This window comes from Mchenga conophoros, linkage group LG3 (genome assembly GCF_057382185.1).
Source record: "Mchenga conophoros isolate Kocher_MC1m ecotype Shallow Benthic linkage group LG3, M_conophoros_male_GT1.1, whole genome shotgun sequence".
Lineage (NCBI taxonomy): Eukaryota > Metazoa > Chordata > Actinopteri > Cichliformes > Cichlidae > Mchenga > Mchenga conophoros.
Window position 1 is genome coordinate 67902962 of NC_140528.1, and position 27464 is coordinate 67930425.

A 27464-nucleotide genomic window follows, 5' to 3' on the forward strand; every position below is an offset into this window, starting at 1 on the left:
TCTTTCCCAATCCGGGAGGACAGCAGGATGGAGGACTGGGTGTGGACCCCCATGTGCCTTCTTGTCATTTTGTCCTTGGGATGGACTGATGCTCAGACTAATGACACTAACGCAAGGTAAGGTGTGCGCAGCAAAGTTATTCTGTATGTATGAGCTGTCAATGTGCCCTTTGTGAACCAATTTTCTTTTCAGTATGTGCACATGTGGCAAGCAATTTTCAAGCCCACATCAGTCTGGATTAACTACTGTGCATGTGTGAGACTGTTTCCTCTCCTGGTCGCAGTATTGTGATTACCGAAAGTTCGGTAGAAATAGAAGGGTGTAGCGTTAGAAAGATGTGGTCGGCATCCCATAAACACACAGACAGGCAGGCGGACACATAATGACAGCGTGCTGTAATTTATTGTGATTAAATCTGGGTAGATGTACCAGCAGCAGTGCTCTCGTGTCATATAGTTTGTTTTTCTTGTTGCAGCTGAGAAGTAAATCTTCCTGAAATTCTTTGTTTGTGCAGAGTTCCACACAAACAAGGTGTAAATTGAACATGAGAGACAAACAAATGCCTGTGGCCTGCTAAGCTCCTGAGGGTCAGAAGGGAGGGGACTCCAAAACTGGAATATTTTGGCCAAGTGTGGCCTTAAGAGTACCACAAGAGACACACCATGCATGCCTGGAGAACTTGAGAGACAGAAAAACAGCTCTGTAATGTAAGGGATTGTAAATTTTGCCTCACTGGCTGCTATGGAGTAAAATTTAAACCTAATTTCCAGCTGCAGAGTTTCTGGAGGAAAACCAGATGCCAGATCAGCCAACATCTAAATTAACGAGTCTGGGCCTGGCCCGCACGGCAAAATTAAAAGTTGAAGCTGGCGCTGCTTTGATGTGTGTTTATCCGAGTGCGAAAGAGTGGGTGTGTGTGCCACCAAACCGTGTGTGATTGGGCTGCTGTGCGGCGGTGTTTGCAAAGCGAACGCGTACAGTTTTCTTGCGGTGCAGTCAGAGTGTGGCGATAACACATATACTGTGTATTAACAGTCCTGGCTTGGTTTGGCCAACTTCTATGAAAAAAAAAACATACCATGAGAGTTTACTGGGAACTTTCCCAGCCTTGGAGAACAGAGAAAGACTGTGTTTTTCACATCTAAACGTGTGTGTGTGTGCAGGTTTTTGCCTCAATGCTCTTCAGTATAGCTGCATAAGCAAAAGCAGCATTTCCTGAAGCCCACGGCACATGAAGTGAAGGGCAGGATTTCTTTTTCTCTTTCTCTTTCAGGCCAGTCTTCCACTGTGGAGGCCACCTGGTCATAGACTCCGGCATCGTGGCCAGTGAAGGTTTTCCCAGCTTGTACAAACCCAACAGCAAATGCACCTGGTACATCACTGTGAGTCACTGAAAGTAGCTGTGATGTTTCAGTCTGGGACACGGGGATAGCGAAACAGTGGTAGCACCTATGTAGATGACTAAATGTTTTGAACTGAAGCCAAATCATTGTAGTGCCAAAGGGATGTGATTGCTGTGTGGCACTAGAAAACTAAAGAAAATGTGATTTAGAAAAAAATAGAAAAACATTTAATGAAAGCAAGGTCAGGTTGACTACAGTGCTCTCAGATCAGTATACAATCTGTGCTGCCTCCTGAGCCACAGCCGCCCCAAAAATGATCAAACCACCAACAACAGGCTCATATTAAGTTGCCTTCATCATCCTACTATAAACCAGCTTGGCCCAAACTGGACCGTAGCATCTCCTCATAGCTACAGGGGGAGCCAGACTGTTAGAAAGTGCTTCAACAGCACAGAAACAAGAAGCAAAACATTAATTTACAGTTCCTCTGTGAGTCCTGACAACTATTGGTTCATCCACATGTAAATAAACATGTTTCAAGAACTCCATTCCATTTACTGAAATTCAATTCAGTTTTATTTAAATGGCTCCAAGGCTCAAGGAGCTTTCTGTAGTAAAGTAAAGACAGCAGCACGGAGAAAACCCCAACGATCAGACGACCCCCTATGACAGCGGTGTCGATCTCCAGGCCTCGGGGCCGGTGTCCTGCAGGTTTCAGATGTGTCCTTGATCCAACACAGCTGATTTAAATGACTAAATTTCCTCCTCAACATGTCTTGAAGTTGTCCAGATGTCTGGTAATGAACTAATCATTTGATTCAGGTGTGTTGACCCTGGGTGTTATCTAAAACCTGCAGTTCGGCACCCCTGCCCTATGAGCAAGCATTTGGCAACAGTGGGAAGGAAAAACTCCCTTTAAACAGGAAAAAAAAACCTCCAGCAGGACAAGGCTCAAGGAGGAGCAGCCATCTGCTGTGACTGGTTGGGGGTGAGGGGAGGAAACAGGAAATAGTGAAATGGGACTTTTTGGGGAGAAGAAAAAACAAACACTGCAGTGTTTCCTTTTGTGTTGATAATTCAAGTAACACCTGTGCTATTCCTTTTTTTTTTGTCATTTTAACTGTGAAATATATTATTTATTTTTATTTAATCGGCAGGTCCCTCGAGGATAACATCTACTTTTCAGATCTGGCCAACAAGCCACATTATTACAATGTTACAAATTCAGATATAACATCAAACCACATGAAACAAAATAAAACAAGTCAGAGTCAAAATAATACAAATACGAGCTCGGGGTTGTGAATAACAGTTGCATAGATGATCATTTTCAATGAAAGGACATTTTCAAATCTGGTTATTTTATTTTGGTAATCTATTTTCTTCTGGATCTATTTCCTTCAAAAACACATCTGTAGTTTTTACTCATTATTGATATGCTTCACTTTCAGCATTTTCTTGCTGTTTTCAGAGTAACACAAGCAGTATCAATGTTGAAGAAATAATCTGCCTTACATAACAAAAAACCAGGTTGTTCCTGTGTGTGGGTCATACTGAGTCTGTTGTCCCCTCCAGGTCCCCGAGGATCATGTGGTCATGCTGTCTTTCCGCCTCTTTGACTTAGAGGCTGACCCCATCTGCCGCTATGACTACCTGGACGTCTACAACGGTCACTCCCGCCTAGTGCAGAAGTTAGGTCGATTCTGCGGGACCTTCAGGCCCGGTGCCCTCATCTCCACCTCCAACACCATGATGCTGGAGATGGTGACGGATGAAGCCACTGGTGGAAGAGGATTTCTGGCTTCTTTCAATGCAGGGAAGCCACATATGGAAGGTGAGGACAAGTAATCCTGCAAATATTTTACTGGGGCTCCAGGACACAGTTTTGTTATTCTCCTGCAAACACAGGGCAGCCTCATGCTTTTATTGTATCACCTGGCTTTTGTCTCACCTTAACATATTGTAGCACACTCTTATTTTTTAACTCCATCTTCTTTTTCATATTTCCACAGAGAACCAGTTCTGTGGAGGACGACTGACCAAATCACAGGGCTCCGTAAAGACGCCCAACTGGCCCAACTCCAATTACCCAGCAGGCATCAGCTGCTCGTGGCACATCTCCGTAGAGCCGAGCAATGTAAGCTGATCACACTACACTTCATACAGATTGAGAGCGGTTCACATCAGAATTTCTGTTATTATTATTATTAGATTCCTAATGATCGAGTAGCATTAAAGACCTGCTCGCTTATATTAAAGAAAGCTGAATTTATCATTTTATTTATTTATAGCATATCAGTGCCTTAATATTAGTTTATCTGTCAAATTATTGTGACATGTTTAAGTGAATATTTTTACCATTTTACCGTATTTTTTTCCCCGTTATTTATACGAAGAAATTAAACCGCAGATATCCAAATATTAAGTTATGTGTAATAATGAGAAATGACACAGAAAAAAATATCAAAAACGCTTACTGAAATGTATTTAATGCTTCATACAAAAGCCTTTGATGACACCTTCAAGACGCCTCCTTTATGGAGAAACTATAGTCACATGCATTGCTCAGGCATGATTTTGGCTCATTTTTCCACACAAACAGTCTTCAAATCCTGAAGACACCTTTATGAACTCTGAGCATCAGAGCTTTCCATAGATTTTCAGTTAGATTCAGGTCAGGTGGTTGGCTGGGTCATTCTACCAGCTTTATTTTAATCTGTGAAACCAGCTGAGTTTCCTTGGATGTGTTGGGCTCATCGTCTTGCTGAAATGTCAAACCCTCGTGTCGTCTTCATCATCCTGTTAGATTTTTATCAGGTATGTGAAGGGTGCCCGCGCCATATGCTGAAAAACAGCCCTACATCAGGATGTTGCCACCTCCAAACTTCACTGGAACCTTCAGTAGTTTAGAAATTCTTCTGTAACCAATGCCATCGGTATGTTTTGCATAATAAGGCTGCGACGGTCTTAAGAAAGCTCATTGATTTTACCCTTCATTAGATGTTTCTTGTTGACACCTTGGTAATGAGACACCTTTTTATTGGGACTGAACCACCTGATATTAATTTGCAATAAGTGGAAGGATTGCTTTCTGATTACTGAAGATTTCAGCTGGTGTCCTTACTTTTTGTCATTATTACACATAACTTAATTCATGGACTATGGTTTGATTTCTTTGCATGTGTGGATTTGATAGGTTGTTACCGACATCGGGTCAATTTCATGTCAATAGCACCTTTAGAATAATATTTACTTAGAAAACTGCTGATGTGTTCAATACTTATTTTACCCGCTGTACATATATCTAGAATGAAGCATCAACATGTTGAAAAAAAAAAGTCAGATATCTACTGTTCCCCATATGGCCCACATATCTCTTTTGGTTATGTCACCCTAATTAACATATTAATTTGAATTCTGACATTTTCTACAGCCATGCCTAAAAGTGGCATTCTTCACATTCATATGCATTTGAAAAGACTGTAAAATATGTTGATTTTTGTGGCTATTCTGAACTTGTAAGTTAAATACCACAAATTAGGCCGTCTACAGATAGTTATTGACAAGAACACAAATTAGAAAACGAAGTGACATAAGTGGAAAGTAACATCCAGCGGAAATAAGGACACATGTAGGACTGGTTCACTAGCTAGGCTAGCTAGCATAAATTTTCCCGGTGTAAAAATTTGACAGCATGATGTTGCACTGAGGAACAAATGCTAAGGAATATACGCTGTACATAGCCTTCCAACTAGCGTAAAAAAAGAGAGCAATTAATCCACCTTATAGGGTTTATTTTCCAAGGGTTAAAATGTTGTACCTGGCAGCTAAAAGCACCTAATTGTTAGCAAACACCAAACATGTATTACCTACTCACGCAGGAAAGTGCCCAGTCAAATAGTTTAGATTGAATGATTTATAAATACTCTAGTTTGTCAGTGGGTGCTTCAGTCAGTTTAATAATAAAATCCAAAGGTGTTTTCTGTATCTTCAACACTTTAAATAGTTAACTCTATAAAAACGAATAATATAGCCAATATTTCCAATCAAAGAACAAATAGATTCTTGTGGATCTAATCTACATAACCAGTGAAGCTGACAATGCACCAGGAATGCAATAACCTCAAAACAAAAAAATTTGCACATGATTGTTAACAAGAACTGGGCTTAAAGCTTTGTGAAATATACAATTAGAAAATATGCACGGGCGCTGAGGTATCATTTTAATTTGTATTTCTATAATTTACGTGCACCAAATATTAGTCAAAATCAAATTTCAATTGACTGCATGTGCAGTTGAGTATGTTAAATGCCTTGTGTTGGAAATAAATGGCAGTAAAGGGGCCCATCACAAGGAAATGTACTTTCCTTGTAGGATACTTAATGCAGTTATCGTGTGTGAGTGTGACAGCGGCCTTGTGCCGAAGTTAAAATGAAAGACCTCTTTGAGTCCCTGCAGGCGTGATCATGTGTGCCAAGAGATTGAACTAAAAGAAGGAGGGAAGGAAGCAAGGGCAAGAGAGGGAGTAAATGCACCTCTGTGTTTCAGAACTCCACCACCACCTCCTGATGGCTGCACTGTACACGGCTCATGAAAATTAGTCAGAAGTAAACATGTGCTAGCGCCATGCCCTGCCAAGACTTTCATAGCTTTCTGTTTCCACCTATTTTCCAGGTGATTGAGGTACAGTTTGAGAAACTGGATCTGGAGCCTGACATGTATTGTCGTTATGACTATGTGGCCTTATTTAATGGGGGAGAAACGGATGACTCGAGGAGGATAGGGAAATTCTGCGGAGACAAGCCACCAGGGTGAGATACTGTTCAGATATAAGCTACTTTGAATTAAGCTAAATACATGTATACATACCTTACAGCAGAGCTTTGCTGACGTGTTTATACTGTCACGTCCCGTTTCTTCCACGTGTCTGTTGCTTTATCCTTTCTTTCTACTTTCCCTGTTCCTTTCATAGCACTATAGTGACAAATGGGAACGAGCTGCTTCTCCAGTTTGTGTCTGACCTCAGCGTGACCTCAGATGGATTCATGGCCCACTACTCCAGCGTGCCTCGTGGGTCCCGCACACCCACTGCAGGAGGAGACTTTATCCACAGACCTCAGATAACCTCCACGACAAAAATACCCACCAAACCAACCCCCAAACCAGTTCCCAAACTCAGACCAAGCCCCAAGCCCAAACCCACCCCCAAACCAGTTCCCAAACTCAGACCAAGCCCCAAGCCCAAACCCACCCCCAAACCAGTTCCCAAACTCAGACCAAGCCCCAAGCCCAAACCCACCCCCAAACCAGTTCCCAAACTCAGACCAAGCCCCAAGCCCAAACCCACCCCCAAACCACCCAAAAGGCAACCAGGAAGGCCACCGCTAGTAAAGAAACCTCCACTAAACAGACCCACTACTACTAACATCAAACCCACATCTAAACCTAAACCTACACCTAAGCCTAAACCTAAACCTGAAATTAAACCAACACTAAAGCCTAAACCTAAACCTGGAGTTAAAACTACACCAAAGCCCAAACCTACACCTAAACCCAAGGTCATTAAACCAACTCTTAAACCAAGAGTCAAGGTTAAACCCACACCTAAGCCCAGTATAAAACCCAAAGTGAAACCAGTGAAGCCAACCACTAAGGCAGGAGTTAAACCAACAGTCAAACCTAAGATGAAACCCACAGCATCATCTCAACCAGGAGTAACCAAAGCAGTGACCAAGAAACCCAATGTGAGCAAGAAACGTAAGTACAATAAAATGAGTGTTGAATTTTTAACCTGCTTTTTACCCCCATGTATGTATTTGTGTTTACTTGTACTAGAAAGTGTTTGTTGCCGCATGTTTTTCCTACAGCTTTACCACTGAACCCACTGTGTACACAACCCTGTAAGCGGACTGGAACCCTCCAAACCAGCTTCTGCCCTCATGACTTTGGTGAGCTACAAAACAAGCTGCAGTCTGGGCTTTGCATAACTCCTCTCCATCTATTTTCACACCTTTACACCTACAAAATGTCACTTGGTTCTACACATTTTCTCCCCATTGAAACATGCCTTTTTTGTGATTCTAGCCCACTCTACAACTAAGTGCTTTCTAACATTCAGACACATTTATACTCAGACGAATGCATCTGAGAGCAACTTATGGTTAGTGTCTTTCCCAGTCTTTGGCATGAAGACTGGGGCACCCAGAGGTCAAACCACCAATCTTCAAATTAGTAGCGACCACTTTAGGGTGGCTTTTTAGCAATGGATATTTCACTCATAAGCAGATTCCTCAGATAATCACTCAGAAAGTCTTAAATTTTTGACCAAAGTTTAAAGAAGTCTAAACACCTTGCAATGATAACTTTTAAAAAATCTTAAATTGTTTCCCTTAGTGACCACATCTTTCTTTTTTCTTTATTTTAGTGATTACGGGTAAGGTTACGTTTATAGATCCTGGTCCAAGGGGCTCAGCAACCATCGAGGTGTCACTGATCAAGGCGTATAAGACAGGAAGCCTCACCGTCACCAAATCAGGACCCGCCAAAACAGTCACACTGACTTCTACCTGCAAGAAATGCCCAGGACTAATCAAAGGTAAAAAATGAGACAGTTTTCTTGCTCTCCATCTTACAGAAATATTGCCACATAATACAGTTAGAGCAGGTTGTCAAACGTCTGTAAATACTGTGTACAAACTGGAATTTCTTAATGATGGCTTTCTATGTTTCGGGTACTACCAGTGCTAAAATCCAGTTCAATGTCAAACTGTATGCAGATGATATGATTTTGTATTTAACCAATAAAAGTCAGCGATTAAAGGCAATAATGTAGATAATAAAACCATATAGAGGTGTCATATTGCAGCATATATCATTGGTGCCTCTGGGATTATTGTAAATAAATAACCACTACATAAAGAATAGGAGTAAAACAGAGTTCTGGATTGGTATGTTATTTAACAGGAATTGTTCATTTTCAGTGTTGTTCCTTTAAATGTTTCCCTTTAAAACTCACAAGCTGCTCTGATGTAAATGATAACAACTTGCTCTGTATTTCTTCATTGTCTCTTGTCCAGGCCGTAACTACGTGTTGATGGGAAAAGTGGACACAGAGGGCAATGGCCATTTGAGCCCCTCCAGCTTCACCCTCCTCTTTAAGCCCGTTCATTCAAAAGCACTGGATGTCCTTTCTCGCAAATCATGCTGACATCGTGGCCTAAACCACCAATCAAACTGACAGCCTTGACTCTTTAGAAAATGTAACATTGCATAAAGAGTGAAAATATTATAAACAATATCCTGCAGAATTTTTTTCATATTACAATATGGTTGTGAGAAGGAGTTACATTTTAAACATACGATATTAACATATTACTTTTGTATTTTTTATGTAAATTATAAAGTTTCTGTGTTAAAAGATACATAATAAACACAGTTTGGGGGTAATTTTAGTCTCGACTATCCATTACTTTCCCTGGTACACTGAAGTGCTATACAACATAAAGATCTTAGAGACCATAAAACAAATATGACATTTATCACCAGCAGCAACATGACACATGATTGTGAGGGACTGTTGTCCTACATGATGACCTCCTGAAAAGCTTGCAATGGCCTTCATATATCAACCACGCTGTCACAGATGCCACTTTAGTGCGAAGGCAGCAAATCGAACAAAGTGCTGGTCTTCAGTGATTTTGGTCCATATTAACATCACACAGTTGCTGCAGCTTTTTCAGTTGCTCATTCATGATGAAATATTTTGTTCTATCACATCCTGAAGCTGTTTTATAGTAATGAGATCTGGTGATTGTGGAGGCCATTTGAATACAACAAACTCATTGTCATGTTCAAGAAACCGGTTTGAGATGATCCCATGAACTTTGCAAAACATGGTTTGTCATCCTGCTGAAAACAGTCATCAGAAGATGGGACCACTGTGACCATAAAGGGACATGATCAGCAACAACACTCAGGTAGGCTGTGGCTTTTAAATGATGCTCATTAGTACTAAGTGACCCAAATTGTGCCAATATCCCCCACATCATTAAACCACAACCACTAACATTAACTGTTAATATAAGGCAGGGTGTATCAGTGCTTTCATCTTGTTTATGTCAAATTTTGAACATATCTTCCAAATGTTGCAGCAGAAATCGCGACACATTAGACCATTTGACAATTCAATTTTGTAGCCTCAATTTTTGCTTCCACTGCTTCAAGGTTTGACATGTCGTGTGTTCAGAGATGCTCTTCTACATAGCGTGGTTGTTAACAAGCGGTTGTTTGAATTACTTCTGCCTTCCTATCAGCTCAAAGGAAGGCATTCTCCTGGCATAAACGAGTCATTTTCACCTAGAAAACTGCTGCTCACAGGATATTTTCTGTCCATCTGACCATAGAGATGTGTGAAAATCTCAGTAGATGAGCATTTAAAAAAAAAAGAAAAAGAAAAAAAAGACTCAGACCAGTTGTCACATTAATGGGTCTGTTGACCCAGCGTTTTAAGTTTTAGTTTATTTATGTTGATGTTTATGTTTAAGTTTTTTAGGTTAGCTAAGTTCATTTGTTTATCAGATTCCCTTTGTGTTTTTCTACCCCTAAATTTAAGTTTCCCTCACCCTTTATGTGTTTCATGTCTTATGTTGTCAAGTTCGTATTGCCATGTCTGCGTCTCATGTTTCCTGTTTTATTTTGAAGGTCTGTGTCCTGTGTCAGTGTAGTCGGCTTTGCTTCCTTCATCTCGTAATGTCAGCTTAGTGTTAGCAGTTTCCCCAATGTGTTTCCACTTCCCCTTATCACCCTTGTGTGTATTTAGTCTGTGTGTTTCTTTTTGCTCATTGTCAGGTCGTCTGTTGTCCTTTCTGCTATGTTTCCAGGGTCCAGGTACCTTTGTGTCCATGTCGGGTTTCATGTTTTGATTTTTTTTAAGTTTATCTTTAGTTTCCACAGTTTAGATTATCGTTTAGCTTCATATTCATCAGTTTTGTTTTGTAATATTTTACCTGCCTTAATAAACGGCTCGCTTTATGTTAACATTCAAGTTTTATTCCACGTCCATTTGTGTCTGCATTTTGGGTCCTCTTCGTCACTCTATACACTCTGCCTGTGCCAGACTGTGACACCAGCCCATTTAGCAGTAAAAAGCATTCAAAGTCCCTTAAATTACTTTTCTTCTCCATTCTGATGCCAGATTTGAAATTCTGTAGATCAGCTTGACCACGACAACATGCTGAAATGCACAGAGTGGCTGAAGTGATCGAACGATTGCATATTTGTATTAATGAAAAGTTGAACATGTCTACCTAATAAACTGGTGATCAAAGTAGGAAAACCTGAGATACAGTGCCATCCATAATGTTTAGGACACCATTTTTGTAGTTTTGCCTCTGTACACCATCAAACAATCAATATTTGACTGAAGTACAGATTTTTAGCTTTAAGGGGTTTCACAAAAACTTTGTAGGATTTAGTTAAGAATTACAACCATTTCACATCCCCCATCTTCAGAGATTGTCACAGTGGGTTTTTTTAAATTGGGCTTCCACACTAGCTGTCTTACTGTGTAATATATTTTGTTATTAAGATTGGATTATGAGGTATTTCAGGGTATATTTTCTGTCAACATCTTTGAAAAACAATTTCACAACTCATTTTTGTACTTTTTGCTTCTTTATTCTCATATTTGCAAAAAGAGGATGAAGTGCTGGGATTTTCTGAGATAAAGTACGCAGGTCTAAAAAACTGAAAGCATTTTAGGTGATTCAGGAGTGGAAGTGAAAAAGCTACAGTTATGATGGACAGCCTCCTTAAGCTTCCCGTCATGATATATACAGAAAACATTTACATTAAACAAGTTTATTCAGATTCTGCACCTTCTCTGGTAACTTTCCCTGGGCACATGTGAAACAGCCTGAACTTTATAAAACGAAAAGCCTGTTTTTGTTTTCCTCTCATTTTTAATGACTCTTCTCTGAGGTGTTTTTGTGTTTGTTTTAGCCGCATGAGATTTGAGTTTCTTCAAAATGCATAATTCCTGTTTTCAGTTCTCAGTCTGACGTGGTTGTGCTGATCCATGTTTCAGTGTAAAAATGTACTGGACAAAAAAAAAAAATACAGTAGGCTTTTTTCCACAATATTATTTTCTCATTATGAAACAGAACAAACCCACCATGGATTGGAAACTTCTAAATGAACACTGTTTCAGAGGGATTTCTTTAGAATACAGTACTGTGCAAAAACTTAGAGCAACCCCTGATTTCTTTATATTTTGGAAATAGGTGGAGTGATTTTTAACTGTACAATCATATGATGGAAATGGTCAAAGGAGCTTGCAAAGAAAAGCGTCTGGACTTCTTTAAGTTGCTTGAAGACGTTTCACCTCTCATCCGAGAAGCTTCTTCAGTTCTAAGGTCAAATGGTGGAGAGTCCCAGATATAAACCTAGTGGGAGTTTCCCCCCACAGAGGGACAAAAGGACCCCCTGATGATCCTCTAATCGCCTGAGCCAAGGTGTGAAACTGGGTGTGGGTCCCAATCAGCCAGAGTTTCGGGTGAGTTCATTGTGAAACCTGGCCCCACCTTATCATGCGAATTTCTGAGGTCAGATGGCCCAGGACGTGAGTGGGCGTTAAGGCGTCTGGGAAGGGATCTCAAAACTGGATTATAGATGGCAGAGAGTTGGTGTCGTAAACCCCCGCCTCTGTTCAAAGATGGTCGCTCACAGTGGACATAGATGGCTTCTTTCACTCCTCTGGATGGTTTGAAAGAGGAGTGAAAGAAGCCATCTATGTCCACTGTGAGCGACCATCTTTGAACAGAGGCGGGGGTTTACGACACCAACTCTGGTGTCGTAAACTGATTGGGACCCTGATTGGGACCCACACCCAGTTTCACACCTTGGCTCAGGCGATTAGAGGATCATCAGGGGGTCCTTTTGTCCCTTTGTGGGGGGTTACTCCCACTAGGTTTATATCTGGGACTCTCCACCATTTGACCTTAGAACTGAAGAAGCTTCTCGGATGAGAGGTGAAACATCTTCAAGTAACTTACACGAGTCCAGACGCTTTTCTTTGCAAACTCCTTTGACTACGATGACCTGGATGACTGAGAACCTTCACAGACATATGATGGAAATGCAGTATATAAAGAAAAAAGTGTTTCTACAGTTACTAACAAGCTTGGAAGTCCATATTTGCTGTGACTGCGTTTAATCCTTAATCACAAATATGACAAACTTTCTTGTCATTTCTGTAAGAAATCTTCAGGAATAGATCTCCAGACATCTTGAAGGACATTCAAAGCTCTTCTTTGGATGTTTCTGCCTTCTGTTCTGTTCTCTGTCAAACTGATCTCACACTGCTTCAATGTTGAGATGTGTGCAGATGCACTCTCACCTGCCTGCTGCCACTCCTGAGCCGCCGCTGCACTGGTGGCACTGATCCCATAGCTGACGATCCTGGTGCTTGCTGGACTTTCTTGGGTGACCTGAAGCCTTTTTCACAACAATTAAACCTGTTTCCTAAAAGTTCTTGATGATCCGACAAAAGGTTAATTTAGGTGAAATCTCAGTTGCAACAACCTCCTTGCCTGTCAAACCCTTTTTATGCAACGCAATGATGAATAAGAATGATTTCAAGAATCCCCTTTTAACACATCCAGTGTGCTATTCCAACTCAATCAGCATGACATGATCTCTAGCCTTGTGCTCATCAACCTTCTTTCCTGTGCTACCGAGAAGATTATTGAAGCGGTCTACTTTTATGCCAGCGATGAAATGCAGTGGAAGTGGGTTTTTTGGGATTAAGTTCATTTTCATGACAGAGATGAATTTTGCAATTCATCTAATCACTCTTCATAACATTCGAGAGTAAAATGCAAATTGCCATCATAAAAACTGAAGCAGCATTTGGCCACGACTCCACTGCTCAAGACCACTTTTAAAAAAAAAAAAAAAAAAAAAAACCTCTGGTTGCTTGGAAGCCAAATATGAAGAAACGATGGGTGGCTAAAGACTTTTGCACATGAACATTCAGAAAGTAAACAAGCATTTTGATACACAACCAATTTACCCTCTGACTAAACAGCTCTATCCAATAAATATTCTGTTTTGAGCTATTTTAAATATTCTTGTTCATCATTTTGCCTAACATTATATATATTATTAAAAACATCCAGTCAAATGTTTAGATAACAGAAATCTGCCGTGAAAATAATAATAATAAAAAAAAGATTAAACATTTTCCACTAAACTTTGTATTTTACCTGTAAATTGTGACATTTCTCTGAAAAGAAAAAAGTGTGTTGTGTTATTAAAAGCTCTAAACATATATAAGACACATATCAAAGCCAAATTCCAACATGTTCAAAGCTTCATTTTTTATTTATTAGTTTTCTTTTCATCCACGCAGCAGACTCCGAGTGTTATCATCATCAGCCTCTCGTTGCTTACGACAGCAATAGGACAAGAGGAGCACACCTAACAGGATGTAGGTCAGGTTGGTGCTCCAAAATGCAAACAGGTAGAGCGTCTTGTTGCAGTATGGATCGGCTTTTGTTGTGTTTTTATTGTAGTTCGGTTCGTAAATGGAGTAGATCATCACATTACCTGGAGAAATATTAAACAAAAGAGACTCAAAGGTGCTTGCTCACTAAGAAAATAGTGCTGTAATGCATTAATTCTCATGCCACGAAAAAAATCAATTTGCTCCACAACATTAACAGCTTCTCAAATGTGCTAACTCATTATTTTTTGCTTTGGTGTTTAAAGCTGCACAAATCCATTTCTGGCCCCATGAGAGGGGCTGAAAACCCCTCTTTATTTCTCTGTTGTGAATGATCTATTTTAACTTTTAAATCAGTGAACCAGTTATTAAATGTCAGTCAACGGATCTGTGCAGAGCTGAAGTTTTCACGTACTTGAAATAAAATAAGGAAATAGCTCCTCTTTAAATTTCTTTTGAATAAGCATGTCTTACACTTCCAGTAAACAAAGGGAAACGATAATATAAGACTCAATTAATTTTTATTCTTTGTCAGAGACACGAGTCTGAAACCTCTATGTCACGTATCCATTCATGCAATCAATATGAGTACTACTGTACTATCATGGGGACATTCAGGACTTTCTGTTGATACCACATTTGTGCGGGTTGTGCTAACAGAGCACATGAAATGTGGAAGCTGCAAAGTCCATGGCCACAGCTGTCATGATTCTATTGCAGAAACTGTCTTTATCAGTTCAGTTTCAACTGTACTGAAATTACCTTCAATTTATTTATTTATTTTTTTAAATTTACATAACACGAAACATGAAAACAACACAGCCGCCACAAACATGTGGTCCTCTGATTACATCTCACAGAAAACAGACAACCAGGTTTTAGGAAATAAAAATTCAGAGCACACAAACCAGAGGGAGGCGCTCATTTCTGAAGGTATCATTAAAACTGAAACCATTCTTCAGCATATATGTGGTCACAGCATTGCTACCTCAGGCTACCTAAGATATGAATTTACTGGTTTAAGCAGATTCTTGAAGATTAGGCTCTCTAGAAAGCCTAAACTCTTTTAAACAGAATGCAACAAGGCTGCCTCGGTCTATAAGACCACGGAAAGATCATTGATTTAACAGGCTGGTGTGCTGCAATATATCGTTACGTTACACCCTTCTGTGATCAAACAAGACCTGATGCATCACACGTCTAAAGATAAGGAACAAATAAATAATAATAAATAAATAAAAAAAATGATGGAACATGTTTCTTTCAAACACAATACTTACATTACCTTCAAAAATCTAAATCTCAAAATATGTTTTTCTGGCTCTCAGGAGGTTAATCTTATTTCCCCCACATGCACTGATAGATGGTTCCTTAACAATCGTATTATTAGCTCTAGTTTTTATTTTAGATTTGCAACATCAGCTACTCTTTTGCTCTTTTGTTTTGCTACTCATCTAACTTGGTTGGGAAATAAACAAAAAAAACAAAATAAAATCTGCTTTGCTTGTGCAGGCTGTCTGTAATATTTCTAAAATCAGCTGACTTTTGCTGTTAAGAAACTGGATTCAGCTCTCAAAGCTCACCTGTGATGAACCAGCAAACATAGAAGATGATGGCCACAGAGCACAGAACGATGTTGCAACAGTTGTAGCACCAGCTCAGTGCCAACAAGATGGGTACGAGTATGAAAAAACACATATAGACGGGGATGAAGGGCTGCCTCGGACAGTCGGTGCTGTACACCAATCCTACAGGGCACAAGAATAAAGATGAGTGTCTTTATTAAACACCTTTGATTATTTGATTTTTCAAACTTTGTTTCCAGCATATAAATTAAATTCAAACATCAGTAGATTCATCTCTCACTTACCAACTACCCCTTGAGCAATGAATATGATATCGAAAATCACCAAGGTACAATCTGAAGGAAGGCAGTGATACTTTTAGTCATAAATGACACCATGCAGCAGCTGCAGATGTGCAAAAATGTTTCAAATTACTCTCTTACTTAATATTACTGCCCAAGGCCAGCAGATGTGTTGTGACCTGTTGCTGTCTGGCATTATGCCTGGAAAGAAATCAAACATACGAAGACACAAAGAGAGCCACATGATATTCCTCCACCAGTCGTCTCTATTTCTCAGTTACGTAGCAAAAGAAAAGATTTGTTGAAGGACCAGCTCACCAAAGAAAAGTTTCATTTAAAACTTATTTATCACTGCAAGATCTAAACGCGTGTCAGTATAGTCAGGGAATGAAACTTAAATTATGTGAAAGAATTAAAGTGAGATTTTTTTGCAGGCCTACCTGTTTGTGTGTCACCGGACTCCTTTGGAAACATGACAAGGACTGTTGTTAAAACTTGGTGACATTTAATGTGGCTATGTGGGCAAGAGCGTATTGTCAAACTTCCTTTTACAGCGTTTTCACGTTAGTGTATGCCTCTTTGTGTTCCCTTTCCATTATTGTTATATAAATTTCACAGATTTTAGAGTTATTGGGTTTTTTGGTGTATGGGTTTCCATAAGCTTCACGTTGGATAGAAGAGCTCACAGAAACATTTGCTTACATTATCACAAAGCTTCTGATAATTATTCCTTATTTATAGTTTTCCTTTTGCTGTGTGTTTCTCAGCAGAAATGAAATCGTTTGCTTTCCCAAATCGCACTTTCTGTTTTCAGTTCCCAGGCCGATGTTCTGTGTTTTTTTAAAATATTGGTTTAGTATGTGAAATAAAAATATTTTTCCCCAATGCAACAATTAACAGGAAGTGAAAAAGATGCAGTAAGCTATTAAACTGGACGTCTTTTTAAATCATCTATTTTGAAATGTAAAAAACAAACAAAGCCAAAACGCCACAGATATTGAAAAATTAACACACTAGAACAGGGGTGAACAACTCCAGTGTCCCTGCAGGTTTTAGATGTGTCTTTGAACCAACACAGCTGATTTAAATGGCTAAATTAGCTCCTGCAGTTCTCCAGAGGCCTGGTAACGAACTAATCATGTGATTCCGGTGTATTGACCCAAGGTGAGATCTAAAACCTGCAGGACACCGGCCCTCAGGGCCTGGAAATGCCCACCCCTGCACTAGAACATGGAGTGTATGTAAATAGCCTTAATAGTAGTCTAAACTATAAAAAGATGGCAAACGGTAGTTTGTAAAATAATTCAGTTGAATATTTTATTGAACAATTAATTATTAAATCAGAATATGGTCATCTGTGTCAAGGTTTGACTGAACAGACTCAAACGCAGGACTCAGAAGTGCAAGTTTAGTTAGTTTACTTACAGTGAGGGGAACATTGTGCTATTATAAGTCTTTCAGCAGTTCTTAGGCAGCAATTTTGTTTTTCTGATCTTTAGCGTTTTCCAAAAAAAGACTCTCCTCTCTCCACTATGCAAAACACTCTCTCACAGGGGCTCACAGGGTGGGCCGTCTTAAACAGAGGAAAGGATACATTGGAAATCTTTGTCATGATAACAGGGAATGAGACTTACAGACAAGCGAGGCGAATACTACTGCAGTCAGACCACACTCAAATGAAGACTGAAGGTCAGGTCTCAGCTTAAATAGTAGTCTGCTGATTGCCAGATGATTCACAGGTGCTTGATTGCTTCAGGTGCCTCAGGGAGAGGGTGGACATCCCAGGAGGATCCTGGCCTTGCAAGGTAAGTGAACACATACACAGTAACCCCGCCTTAACAGGAGCCTCCCGGGGACCCTCCGGGTTTATGTGGATGACTATGATAGAAGTCCCAGAGCATGGTCTTATCCAGAACTACCGACTGAGGGATCCAGGAATGCTCTACTGGACATACACCTCTCAGTGCACCAGATACTGAAGAGCCCTCCCACAATGTCTGACATCCATGATGCGTCTCACCGAGTAGGATATGGGATATGGGACAAAAAGGCTTGGGCCACGGTTGGGGAATTGGTGATGCTAAAGGGCTTGACCAAGTACTCGAAGTGGCCCTGATGGGTGTTAAATCTTTCCACTGTCCCCCCCTCTCGTATCAGAACCAGGTGATAGGCGTCACGGAGATCCAGTTTTGTGAACACGGCTGCTACTTGTAGTAGCTCGAAAACAAAATTGTGAAAAGGCAAAGGGACTGGAGGACCATGGCGGTGTCCAAATTCAGGGGTTGTATCCTTTGAAGGCTGCAATTTCAGGCCGATTAAGTCACAGCAAAATGGCTAGGACTTTCCAAATTCTCTACATCAGTCATCCACCAAGGACATAGCTGCTACTGTTTTCGTTGCTAGACAATTCACGGCCTTCGAAGGACTCGGTCTTACATTGTGTACTTAAATAGAAGTACAAATACTACTGTTAAAAAAATACTCCAGTAGAAGTTGAAGTACTGTAAAGAGTAGCTCTTTGGAGGATGTTTCTATTTTTTGGTGAAAAGCTAACTGAACTTTGTGCTTTATCAACATAATGATAAATAATATCAGTAGATAGGAATAAAAACTTTAGTCTATTTTTTTTATTCTAATCTTCTCAGCTTGAATCTGATAAAGGGGATGAAGGAAAATTAAAAATATATTTGTATTTTCTGTTGCCTCCAGTTTAGAGGACTTTGCCTCTGAACAGAAAAATGTGTACAGTCAGGGGTTTGGTGGATTTAGCAGGTGGGGAAAACTGGTTTTAATCGATCAGTGTGGGGAAAAAAAATCATAACTCACATTAATTTGTACTGAGAGCTCGAGTAGATTTGCAGGCTGTGATCAGCTGACCTGCTGCTCTTTGAGGATGTAAACACCTGAATTATACCTGATGTGAGCAGATGTTTCATGAGTTGTCCTGGCTGATTTCCATCCTCTACACTGCCAGTAAACTGTTTATGCCATCTTTTTTCTACATAGTATGAAGGTGGAATTCATTGAATGAATTCAAGGAACTTCAGCTAAAATTCAAAAGAATCTCTGCTGAATCTCAGTTGACGTGACTTCACTCTGAGCATGAAACCACAGCCACTATGTACCTGACACTTAAAAAACGTCACTCCCTTTATCCTCGCTCCTCCTCAGTAGGGTTAGCTAGATGCTTAAATACTGCAACTTACAGATACCAGCCGTCATTCCTTTGTGGTGGCAAAAACAAAACAAAACAAACAACAAAAACACGCAGTCCCACTTTTAACCCCTGACTTTGGTCTTCCATGTGTTTCTGTTCAGGCTCAAATTAAAGGCTCAAAGGCTTCAATTCCTCTTTCACTCCCTGATTTGTAGTTAGATACTAAGTTGTTCCCGCACAGAGCTCAGAGATCTGCAGAAAAGGTAGGACAGATATTTTATACTACACTGAAAAAAATATGTTGTTGGATTTACTTAATTCAATGGTGGACATTTGTTGCACACAGATGTTTTGCTTTGGCAGCAACTTAAACAATTGAGTTAAATTAACACAATTTATTCATGTTCAATAAACCTGTGCAATTTGTGTTGATAAAATGTGACTCAAACATGTTTTGATGAAGTAATTTGAGCTCTTGAAATATTTTAATCCTTCACAATTTTCTCACTTTATCCCAACACCATTCAATAACTTTTACCCAATACTACTTGGTCACTTAAATACTACATGTTATCTTCAAATTACATTTTGCTATTATATTCTAGCATCAAATACACAATTTTCAAATGGAGGCCTTATAACAGATTATATTGTTCTCTTCCAAGATGGTTGCTGGCATCCACCAGTAACCTTTAAAAACAACATGTCTAATTTCACTGCATTGACAGTAGGTAAAGAATTAAACTGACATTACTCCTCCACTGAATCTACATAAATCAACAGTTAAATAATGTCAGTTCTTCCGTGTTCTCTGGAATCAATCACAGCAAAGAAATTAGACTGTTTCTTTTGAAAAATGTTACAGGACAAGATTCAGTTAAACAACAATTATAACTAAACAATTTGAGGTAATGTTAGTTTCCATTAACATTAAATTAGGTTACTGAATTGGCAAACACCTTCCTATTAACACTACCCATTTTACCCCAATAACTAAAGAAATTAGCACTTGCAGGTCAAAACCTTTATTCAAGAGACGCAAAAATAACATTGATACAGTGACTGTCAAAAATTACAGCACTGATCATACTGTGACATGTTGGTTCAAAACAGCACACTTAGAAATATTCAACGTTCTTTACTTCAACTGAATGAAACTGAAAATACCATTTCACACGACCCATATGGGATATTTAGACTGTATAACTGTTCACGCTACATCTCTTCACTAGTAAAAGAAAGAAAAAATACAAAGAGAAATTTAAAAATGCTGCCAAACAGACAAACAGAACTTGTACAGAGCAAAAGGAAAAACAAACAAGAACAAAAAACGGCTCGTCCTCATGGCAGTTGCAGAGTATATAAAAATGAACCCTGCGATCCGTTTCTGGAATTGAGCTTCAAAAATGCAGCAGAACAAGTGTGAGATTTAAATGTCCTCTCACCTAGAGCTGATCAGCTTGCATGCATAACAGTGAGCTTTCCTTGCAGGAGCAGTTTTGTCTTAGTTGTGAGCTTTTCTTGAGAGCTGAGTTGCTTCCAACTCCATTACCACCCTTTGAATCACCTCAAAAGTGTAGCAGAGTTGTGATGGGTAACTCATGTTGAAGGAATAAAAAAGGTCCAAACAGCATGGCTACTGCAAAGGTCACGTTATCCAGATCTTGAAGAACTACTATACCCTCGATGATGATGCCAACATCAGAAAAGTCATTGCCTGGCGCATCTCTGGAGACAGATGTTCATTGTGGTTTTCTCAATCTGTGCAGTGGCCTCAGTCAAGTCCTGGTTAAACACAAAACATTTCTTTAAGATTCCTTTTTAAACTCATCTCTTTTGAATCTACCAGTTCTAATGTTAGAGTAATTTAAACCAATGCAAGCAACATAGTAAATAGCTATAGCCAAAGAGTTGCCTGCCATGCTGCCATTCATGGTCTAACAGAGTTTCTAAGACAGAGTGAAAAACATAATAATTTCAAATGCTTTACATTAGTTTTTGTTAGAAAGACACCGGCCCATCAGAAATCCAGGTTTTGTCACTCAGAAGATGTTAGAATTTAGACTTTCAGCCCCACAATTTGGTTAGCTGTTGGTCTTTTTTTTTTTTTCAAACAAAAGCTAATGTAAATATTGGGGGGATTTTCCTTTGTTCACTAGAATGACAAATTTAAAGTTTTTTCACACTGATGTGACCCCTAATATAGGGGGGTGGGGCCTCAAGAGGGGGCGGCCGAGTTCACTACCAGGCCTCATGTGAACTTCAAATTATTAAAGAGGACTACTGGTCCTAACCAGTCCAATGAGGATCAAGTGGATAACTAAATGCATTTTTAAATGTTGCAAAGCCACAATCTACTCATAAAACACTCACCATGAACTCCTGCACCAAGATGTTGCAATTGTCTTTCACACAGATGCGGAGCACTTTGATGAGACTCCCTTCGAGCATTAACATCATCCTAAAGTATTATAACAAAGAAAACAGAGATTTGTGAACTTTTCAGTAGCACAGAAGAAAATGATCCCAGACAAAAACTTAAACCAGTCAACATGCAACACCAGCATCTACAAAGCAATATCAAAAGTTCCTGTTTGACATCAACTTTATGGATATATAGTTTCCAGAACATTTATTTTTTTAAAAAGATAAATTTTTCTCAGTGGGCCAGTAAATGCATGACGAAAATTATGGCATCCTTTTAGTGGAATCAGTACTCACGGGTAATAGTTGACTGTTTCAATGGATGCAGCATAAAAATCTTTTACTGACCTAATGCAATACATATACACTTTGTAGTTAAAGAATTTTAAAGTTCTTACTGTCATCATGGCAGCTACATCCTTTAGCTTTGTGCACTGTTCCCCCGATCACTTTGCAAACACTTTCAGCAGACTGTCAGAGAGAAACTCAGCTCCGTCAGAAACCTTGACTGTAAAGGCAAGGTTGGGATGCACTGGAATGCTGCATTTTATCTGAAATAACATTTTGAAATTTTGAAATAACAGCAGGCACTGTGCTTGGTTAATCAGTAATGTTTTGTTGAATAAAAACTGTGTTTCCAGATCTTATGGGATTAAAAAAATCCAAAGATGTTTGTTTCTGATTTGCAACCCAACAACCCACAAGTTACAACCTCATTTTAGTTCAAGTGTGCATTAATGCGAGTCCAGTAATCACCTTTCTGGCAATACATACAGGTATAAGTTAAACCTATGGCAGATTTTGGATTTCTCAGTTGTATTAATAGGGTGAGTATGCATGCACCTAATAATTATAAAAAACCTATTATAATTAAGTTACAGAAACGAAAATAGAATATACTTTCTTACCATAACACCTTGAACCCACAATCCATCAGCTGACTCCTGGTGAAATGCAGAATAGAGGTCATCTCTCAATGTGCAGCAAAAAAAAACAAAAACAAAAGGACAGCAGGTGAGGGCAGGAGGGGTAGGGATGTAAGCTAGCATAATGCCGCTAATGATATTAGCTAAAGCTGTTCAATGTCCAAAATCTCACTAACACCACGGTGCAGTAAATACACAATGTAACTGAAGAGTCAGTTGACAAATCTATTCACACAGAAAACCAAATTATGTTATGAGTGCCTCGTAATTAGGTTTAATGTGATATTACGGCTCTTGTGCCAAAGACAAATTCAAATGAAAAAGCGCCAATTCTTTGTCAGCAGATAAAACAGCAAATAAGCTAACGGCTCTTTTTTAGCATGTTACATGGCGACACTCTAGACGTTTAACTACATTTGGCTGAAATATGGTAAATATTAATTCAAAAAATCAAGACATACCAAAAAACGTAGAGTTGGCTGCTCGACTTGACTGAGATGGATGCATTTTTTAAACCACGATCCAAAGCCCGCGAGATGAAATCACGCGTGGTTTCACGAGATTTAACGTTGCTATCTTATTGACTTACTTCACCTGAACATGATATGAACAATTTAATACACCCTTTCTGCATATCATGTAGTTTTTACACTATATAGTTACATTTATCTTTAAAACATGAGGCAATTGCGTTAAATACATGCAAGATGCTTACATAAATCCAAGAGATGGCCAGTCCCTTTTTTTCAGTGTAACGAGCAGCTTAAAAGAGTCAGTAATCTTTGAACTCATGACACTTTGGTATAAGTGTTATCAGGAAGACGTGCAGCTGCAATGATGGATACATTATTAATATTATTATTATTATACTTCAACTGCAGTAACAAAATAAGCGGACTTAATGATGCATGTCACTTAGGCTGGATGCTAAATAAAAATATCCATCACCGTAGAAGTGACAGCTTACATCTGTTTTACTTTCTGTGTTTGAAACAGTGTTCTTCTGGTATTTAATATGTTATATAATTTTGATATAGCATTTTACATTTCTGGCTTCCTCAAAATGCTGTATCATTTTCAAAATGCTGCTTTCAGTTTGCGTGAGTTGTGTTTTTAAGCAAGTCACATCAGGCCTCTCCACGCCATCTTGTGGAGAGGCCTGAGGTTACTTCACCTGCTCTGCCTATTTCTGAAGTGATCGGCCATGAATTTGAATTTTGGCATCAAAGTTCAGACCTACGTGCACAATTACAGCAGGTTTTATTACTGCAAAATGCATTTTTAAATAGTCAAAAACTTCAATTTAGTTTTATTTATATACTGCAAAATCACAGTCACAGCTTTCTCAAAATGCTCATGTGGCCATTAAGTTCTGCATAGTGACGTATCCATATATATATATATATATATATATATATATATATATATATATATATATATATATATGTATGTACATTCTTAGTAGTTTCTTGCACAGTGAACTTTTTTGTCTGTATTGCACATAAATAAAATGTGCCTCTGGTCTGAGGTCTTCATAGTGCTTTACATGAAGCTAAAGATCCTGTTATCTGTATCTGTATTTGTGATTTATCTCCTCCAGCCATGGCTGTCCGACAGCAGCCCACCCAGGTGATGACAACTGCCAGTGCTGGGCAGTGGACCACCGGCCTTTGTGAATGTTGTGTTGATATGGAGACCTGTAAGTCAACCGACCTATTTCTGCAAACAGCAGCGATTAGTGCATCAACCGTCTCCTTAGACTTTGCTTCAGGCCTTCTTTGCAATCATTTAGCAGAGAGTCTAAAGTCAGCAAATATTCAAGAATTTCTAAAAGCATTGAGACTATCTCACCAGAATGTCCAGGTAGTAGTATTATAGAGCAACAAAGTTTAAGTTGCTTTAATGGGAACAGGAATTTAAATGTTAAAACTGACCTAATCTGGTCTCTTTGTGGTTTCACTCGGGGAAATCTGAAATAGCTCCCCCTGGAGGATGCCAAAAACATCACAATGGTACACCAGTGCAAAATTTAAAGTGGATCAAACTCAGTGGAGACCTTCATGTCACAGTGTCACACAGGGACATACGTAACTGTGCTCTTCAACATGTTTTTTTTAATGGATTATTATATCTCTGTATGTATGTTTTAAGATCTTCTTTCCTTTTTTACAATCAGGTAAAATGTTTGAAAAAAAAAAAAGAGCATTAAAAGATTTAAACAACATATCAATTTTTTCCCCCAAAGTGACTTTTTAAAATCAAAGACAATAAAACAAAAGATACAAGATTTTTCATTTGATGTGATCACATTCATGAGACTTTAGAAAACTTCTTGTAAAATCTACTAGCGTTAACATTCATAATGCCACACACATAAATGCTGTGGTGGAGGTGTTTCTGCAGGTAGACAAGCAAAAGAAGAAATGCTGCCCTGCTTCCTTGGTACTCTCACAGAGGAGCATTAAAGGACAATTTGACTGACTGGAAACTGGAACAAAAGCATGCAGTCAAAATATGAAGAAATAGCCACTGAAACTTTCATAATGTACAATGAGCCATGCAAAACATGATGTAGACATGAGAAGAGGAAGATGGGCAACAAACAGACAAACTGACAGCACGGAGAAGGAGAAGTGCTAAACAATGAACTCTCCATGTCTTTATAAAACAGATTGAAATAGTAAAAATCTATGTTGTTTGCATTGTGATTTAAAACATAGTTATTATATATGAAACGTGGACATTTTATATATAATAACTCTGTACGTGTTTCTCGTCAAAGGTTGCTGTGGCTTTTGGTGTTTCCCCTGCATGCAGTGTGATGCAGCCAGTAAACATGGATGGTGCTGCGCACTGCCACTGCTGGATGTTTGTGGTGTGGTGTCCTGCTTACTCCGTGGGTCCATCAGAGAGCGCCACAACATTGTTGTAAGACTGCTTTCAGATGGAGGACACTGTTACAAACTACATTTAAAAGATAGATGAGGTCACTGGAGGAGGTGCAGTTTTAAGACTTCCTAAAAGTCCTGGAGGTTTCTGCTTGGAGTAATAAGTTATGATATTTTCAGAATATAGTAAAAGTCCTGAGATCGGTCTTTATTATTGAATGTGTGTATTTCAGATGTGGTTCTAAAATGAACTTCATTGCATAAAATGTGGGAAGGAACCTGCACATGTGGCTGCAACTCTCAGATATTTGGTTACCAGCTCCACACAGCATTTTTAAAGGACATGTTACTCTCAGTGCTGACGCCAGCCTGTTGTAACAGTTAGCTGTAGCAGGTTCCTGCCAGCATCAAAAAGCTGATAGTTAGTGAATATGGTGGAGCTTTTAGCAGATAAGGAGAAAGAGACTGCCGTCATTCATTTACGTCTTTATTGTTAGTAAAAACAGATGAATGTTGAATGTTGTGATGTGAAATTTACTGTCTGGAAATCACAGGAAAACCTCCTCTGCATGTTTCTGTTACTATTCATGTTGGTTTGAGTTCAGAATAATCAGTGCCGTACCTACACAGTGGCAACCACGACAGCACAATAATATTTGTTTTTATATAGCGCCAAATCACAACAGCAGTGGCCTGAAAGTGCTTTATATTGTAAGGTGAGGAAGCTGAAATACTGCAGAGACCCCGTAACTCCTGCTGCTTCATCCTCTCTTTCTGCTTCTTCTCCTCCATCCTGCAGGGCTCGTTCTGTGATGACTGCTGTAAAGTGTGCTGGTGTTACCCGTGCGTTTGGTGCCAGATGCATCGTGAGCTGAAGATCAGGCAGTAATAGCAGCCCGCCACCTCGACTGCTGTCAGCACGTCTGTGGATGCAAACATTTCGGCTGTGTGTTGAGGGCCTATGTCACTGCTGAAGAAAAATGCTTTAAATTTGTTGTCATATTAATGTGTCGAATCCTATTTGACTTTTTCAGGCCAATAAAATCCTTTAATTTTATACAACATCATGTGTGAGATTAATTGTCCTAGTGTTCAGATATAAACTAGTCGTATTCACTAATATATGCAGATGAAGTAATTGTTTGTAATAGTGGAACCTGTCGGGCTGAAACTGTGTTTTTCTGTTGTGCTTAATTCATTATAACATTGCATCATATAATGCTGCTGTATTAGAGCATTACTACTTCATTTAGATTTATTTGACCTAAAACATTTGAAAGAAAATCCACTGCTTCTGTAACAGTACTTTATCACCTTATATTATTTTTCCCTTAGAAAATTTGTTAGAAAAATAAAAGTGCGCCATGCAAAATAAATAAAAATATCTAGCAATGAAACCAAGAGTACCCGAAATCATAAACATTTGAGTTCTTTGTCTAGTAAATCTTTGAGATTGGGTTCTTCTTATTCTGATGTGCCTAAAGCTTTGCAGCATATCGTTGCTTCCAGTTGCCTGAGGCCTCTCTTCTTGCTACACTGATGTAAGCAAACGGTGGACCAGTACACTGACACTGTAGATGTAGTCCCATTCGATACCTGATCTTTGTTTACTCTTGCTTCCTGGGTGAAAATGTGTAGCGAAGAATCGCTGCAATAGTACTTATCGGCCACTACATGCCCCCTTAATGCCTCTACATCACAGAACTCATGGCTAAACAACAAATCTGAGATTCATATTTTTTGACCAGATCATGCATGTACACAACAACGAAGCCTTGACTGCCTTAGTAAAGGTAAACACTGAAAGGTAAACACTCTTATTTTTGCCTACCTTATTTAATTACTAAATACTACAAACTGTTCTATTCACTTCATTTACACAAAGTTGTGTCCAAGGCGAAAATATGAAGAGTTCAAGAAGTTATTGGGTATCCAGATTTTTACAGACCCAAAATGGGACCTAAAATTCCCAAACTGTAAAACAATGCTTAACCTTTCACATGAGGCATACTGAGCGTCAGCTGAACAATATGAAACTGAGGCTACAATTTGATATTCTGGTGTGACGAGTCTCGATTTCTGCCAAAACATTCAGATGTTAGGTTCAGAGTTTGCTGTAAACATTATGAAAATATGGATCCATGCTCCATTGTATCAACAGTTCAGGCTGGTGATGGTGTGAAGATGCTGGTGATATTTTTTTTGGCACACTTTGGGTCCCTTAGTACTAACTAGCATGCTAGTAGTTAGGACTAGCATCATTTAAACACCAGAGCCTAACTGACCATTGTTATGAGATGTCAGAGGCTAACCTCCACTGAGGAAGTGTCGATAGAAATATAACACAGAATTCAAC

At 39.2% G+C, this 27464-nt stretch overlaps 3 protein-coding genes and 1 long non-coding RNA gene across 6 annotated transcripts; 2 read left to right on the forward strand and 2 right to left on the reverse strand.

Annotated features, from left to right (window-relative positions):
• On the forward strand, positions 1 to 8806 carry pcolceb (procollagen C-endopeptidase enhancer b). The gene is made up of 9 exons (XM_085266853.1): positions 1 to 116; positions 1274 to 1382; positions 2919 to 3177; positions 3356 to 3480; positions 6019 to 6155; positions 6317 to 7101; positions 7212 to 7292; positions 7769 to 7939; positions 8421 to 8806. Exons 1-9 carry the CDS (start codon positions 28 to 30, stop codon positions 8549 to 8551), a joined length of 1887 nt encoding a protein of 628 aa, XP_085122979.1. The 5' UTR covers positions 1 to 27; the 3' UTR covers positions 8552 to 8806.
• Positions 8807 to 13595: 4789 nt separating this feature from the next.
• Positions 13596 to 17378, reverse strand: LOC146580214 (transmembrane protein 272-like). 2 transcript variants are annotated; one of them, XM_085266877.1, is made up of 6 exons: positions 17348 to 17374; positions 16154 to 16175; positions 15855 to 15914; positions 15717 to 15767; positions 15430 to 15594; positions 13596 to 13950 (listed from the first exon to the last, which is right to left on the reverse strand). In XM_085266877.1, exons 3-6 carry the CDS (start codon positions 15907 to 15909, stop codon positions 13742 to 13744), a joined length of 480 nt encoding a protein of 159 aa, XP_085123003.1. In that variant the 5' UTR covers positions 15910 to 15914; positions 16154 to 16175; positions 17348 to 17374; the 3' UTR covers positions 13596 to 13741. The 2 variants fall into 2 exon arrangements, with proteins under 2 accessions (XP_085123003.1, XP_085123002.1); XM_085266876.1 differs by lacking the exon at positions 16154 to 16175 and having other exon boundaries at positions 13598 to 13950; positions 17348 to 17378.
• A 1550-nt stretch (positions 17379 to 18928) lies between these two features.
• Positions 18929 to 26505, forward strand: LOC146580215 (cornifelin homolog B-like). The gene is given in 4 exon segments (XM_085266884.1): positions 18929 to 19133; positions 23821 to 23919; positions 25003 to 25148; positions 25908 to 26505. Coding segments are annotated over 3 exon segments (399 nt in total). The 5' UTR covers positions 18929 to 19133; positions 23821 to 23822; the 3' UTR covers positions 26064 to 26505.
• LOC146580216 (uncharacterized) lies at positions 19325 to 22944 on the reverse strand. Of its 2 annotated transcripts, none has more exons than XR_014891236.1 (4): positions 22203 to 22944; positions 21693 to 21845; positions 21244 to 21331; positions 19325 to 20655 (listed from the first exon to the last, which is right to left on the reverse strand). It is a non-coding gene; the product is annotated as an uncharacterized LOC146580216 (long non-coding RNA). The 2 variants fall into 2 exon arrangements; XR_014891237.1 differs by having other exon boundaries at positions 21693 to 21765; positions 22203 to 22943.
• Positions 26506 to 27464: the final 959 nt, after the last annotated feature.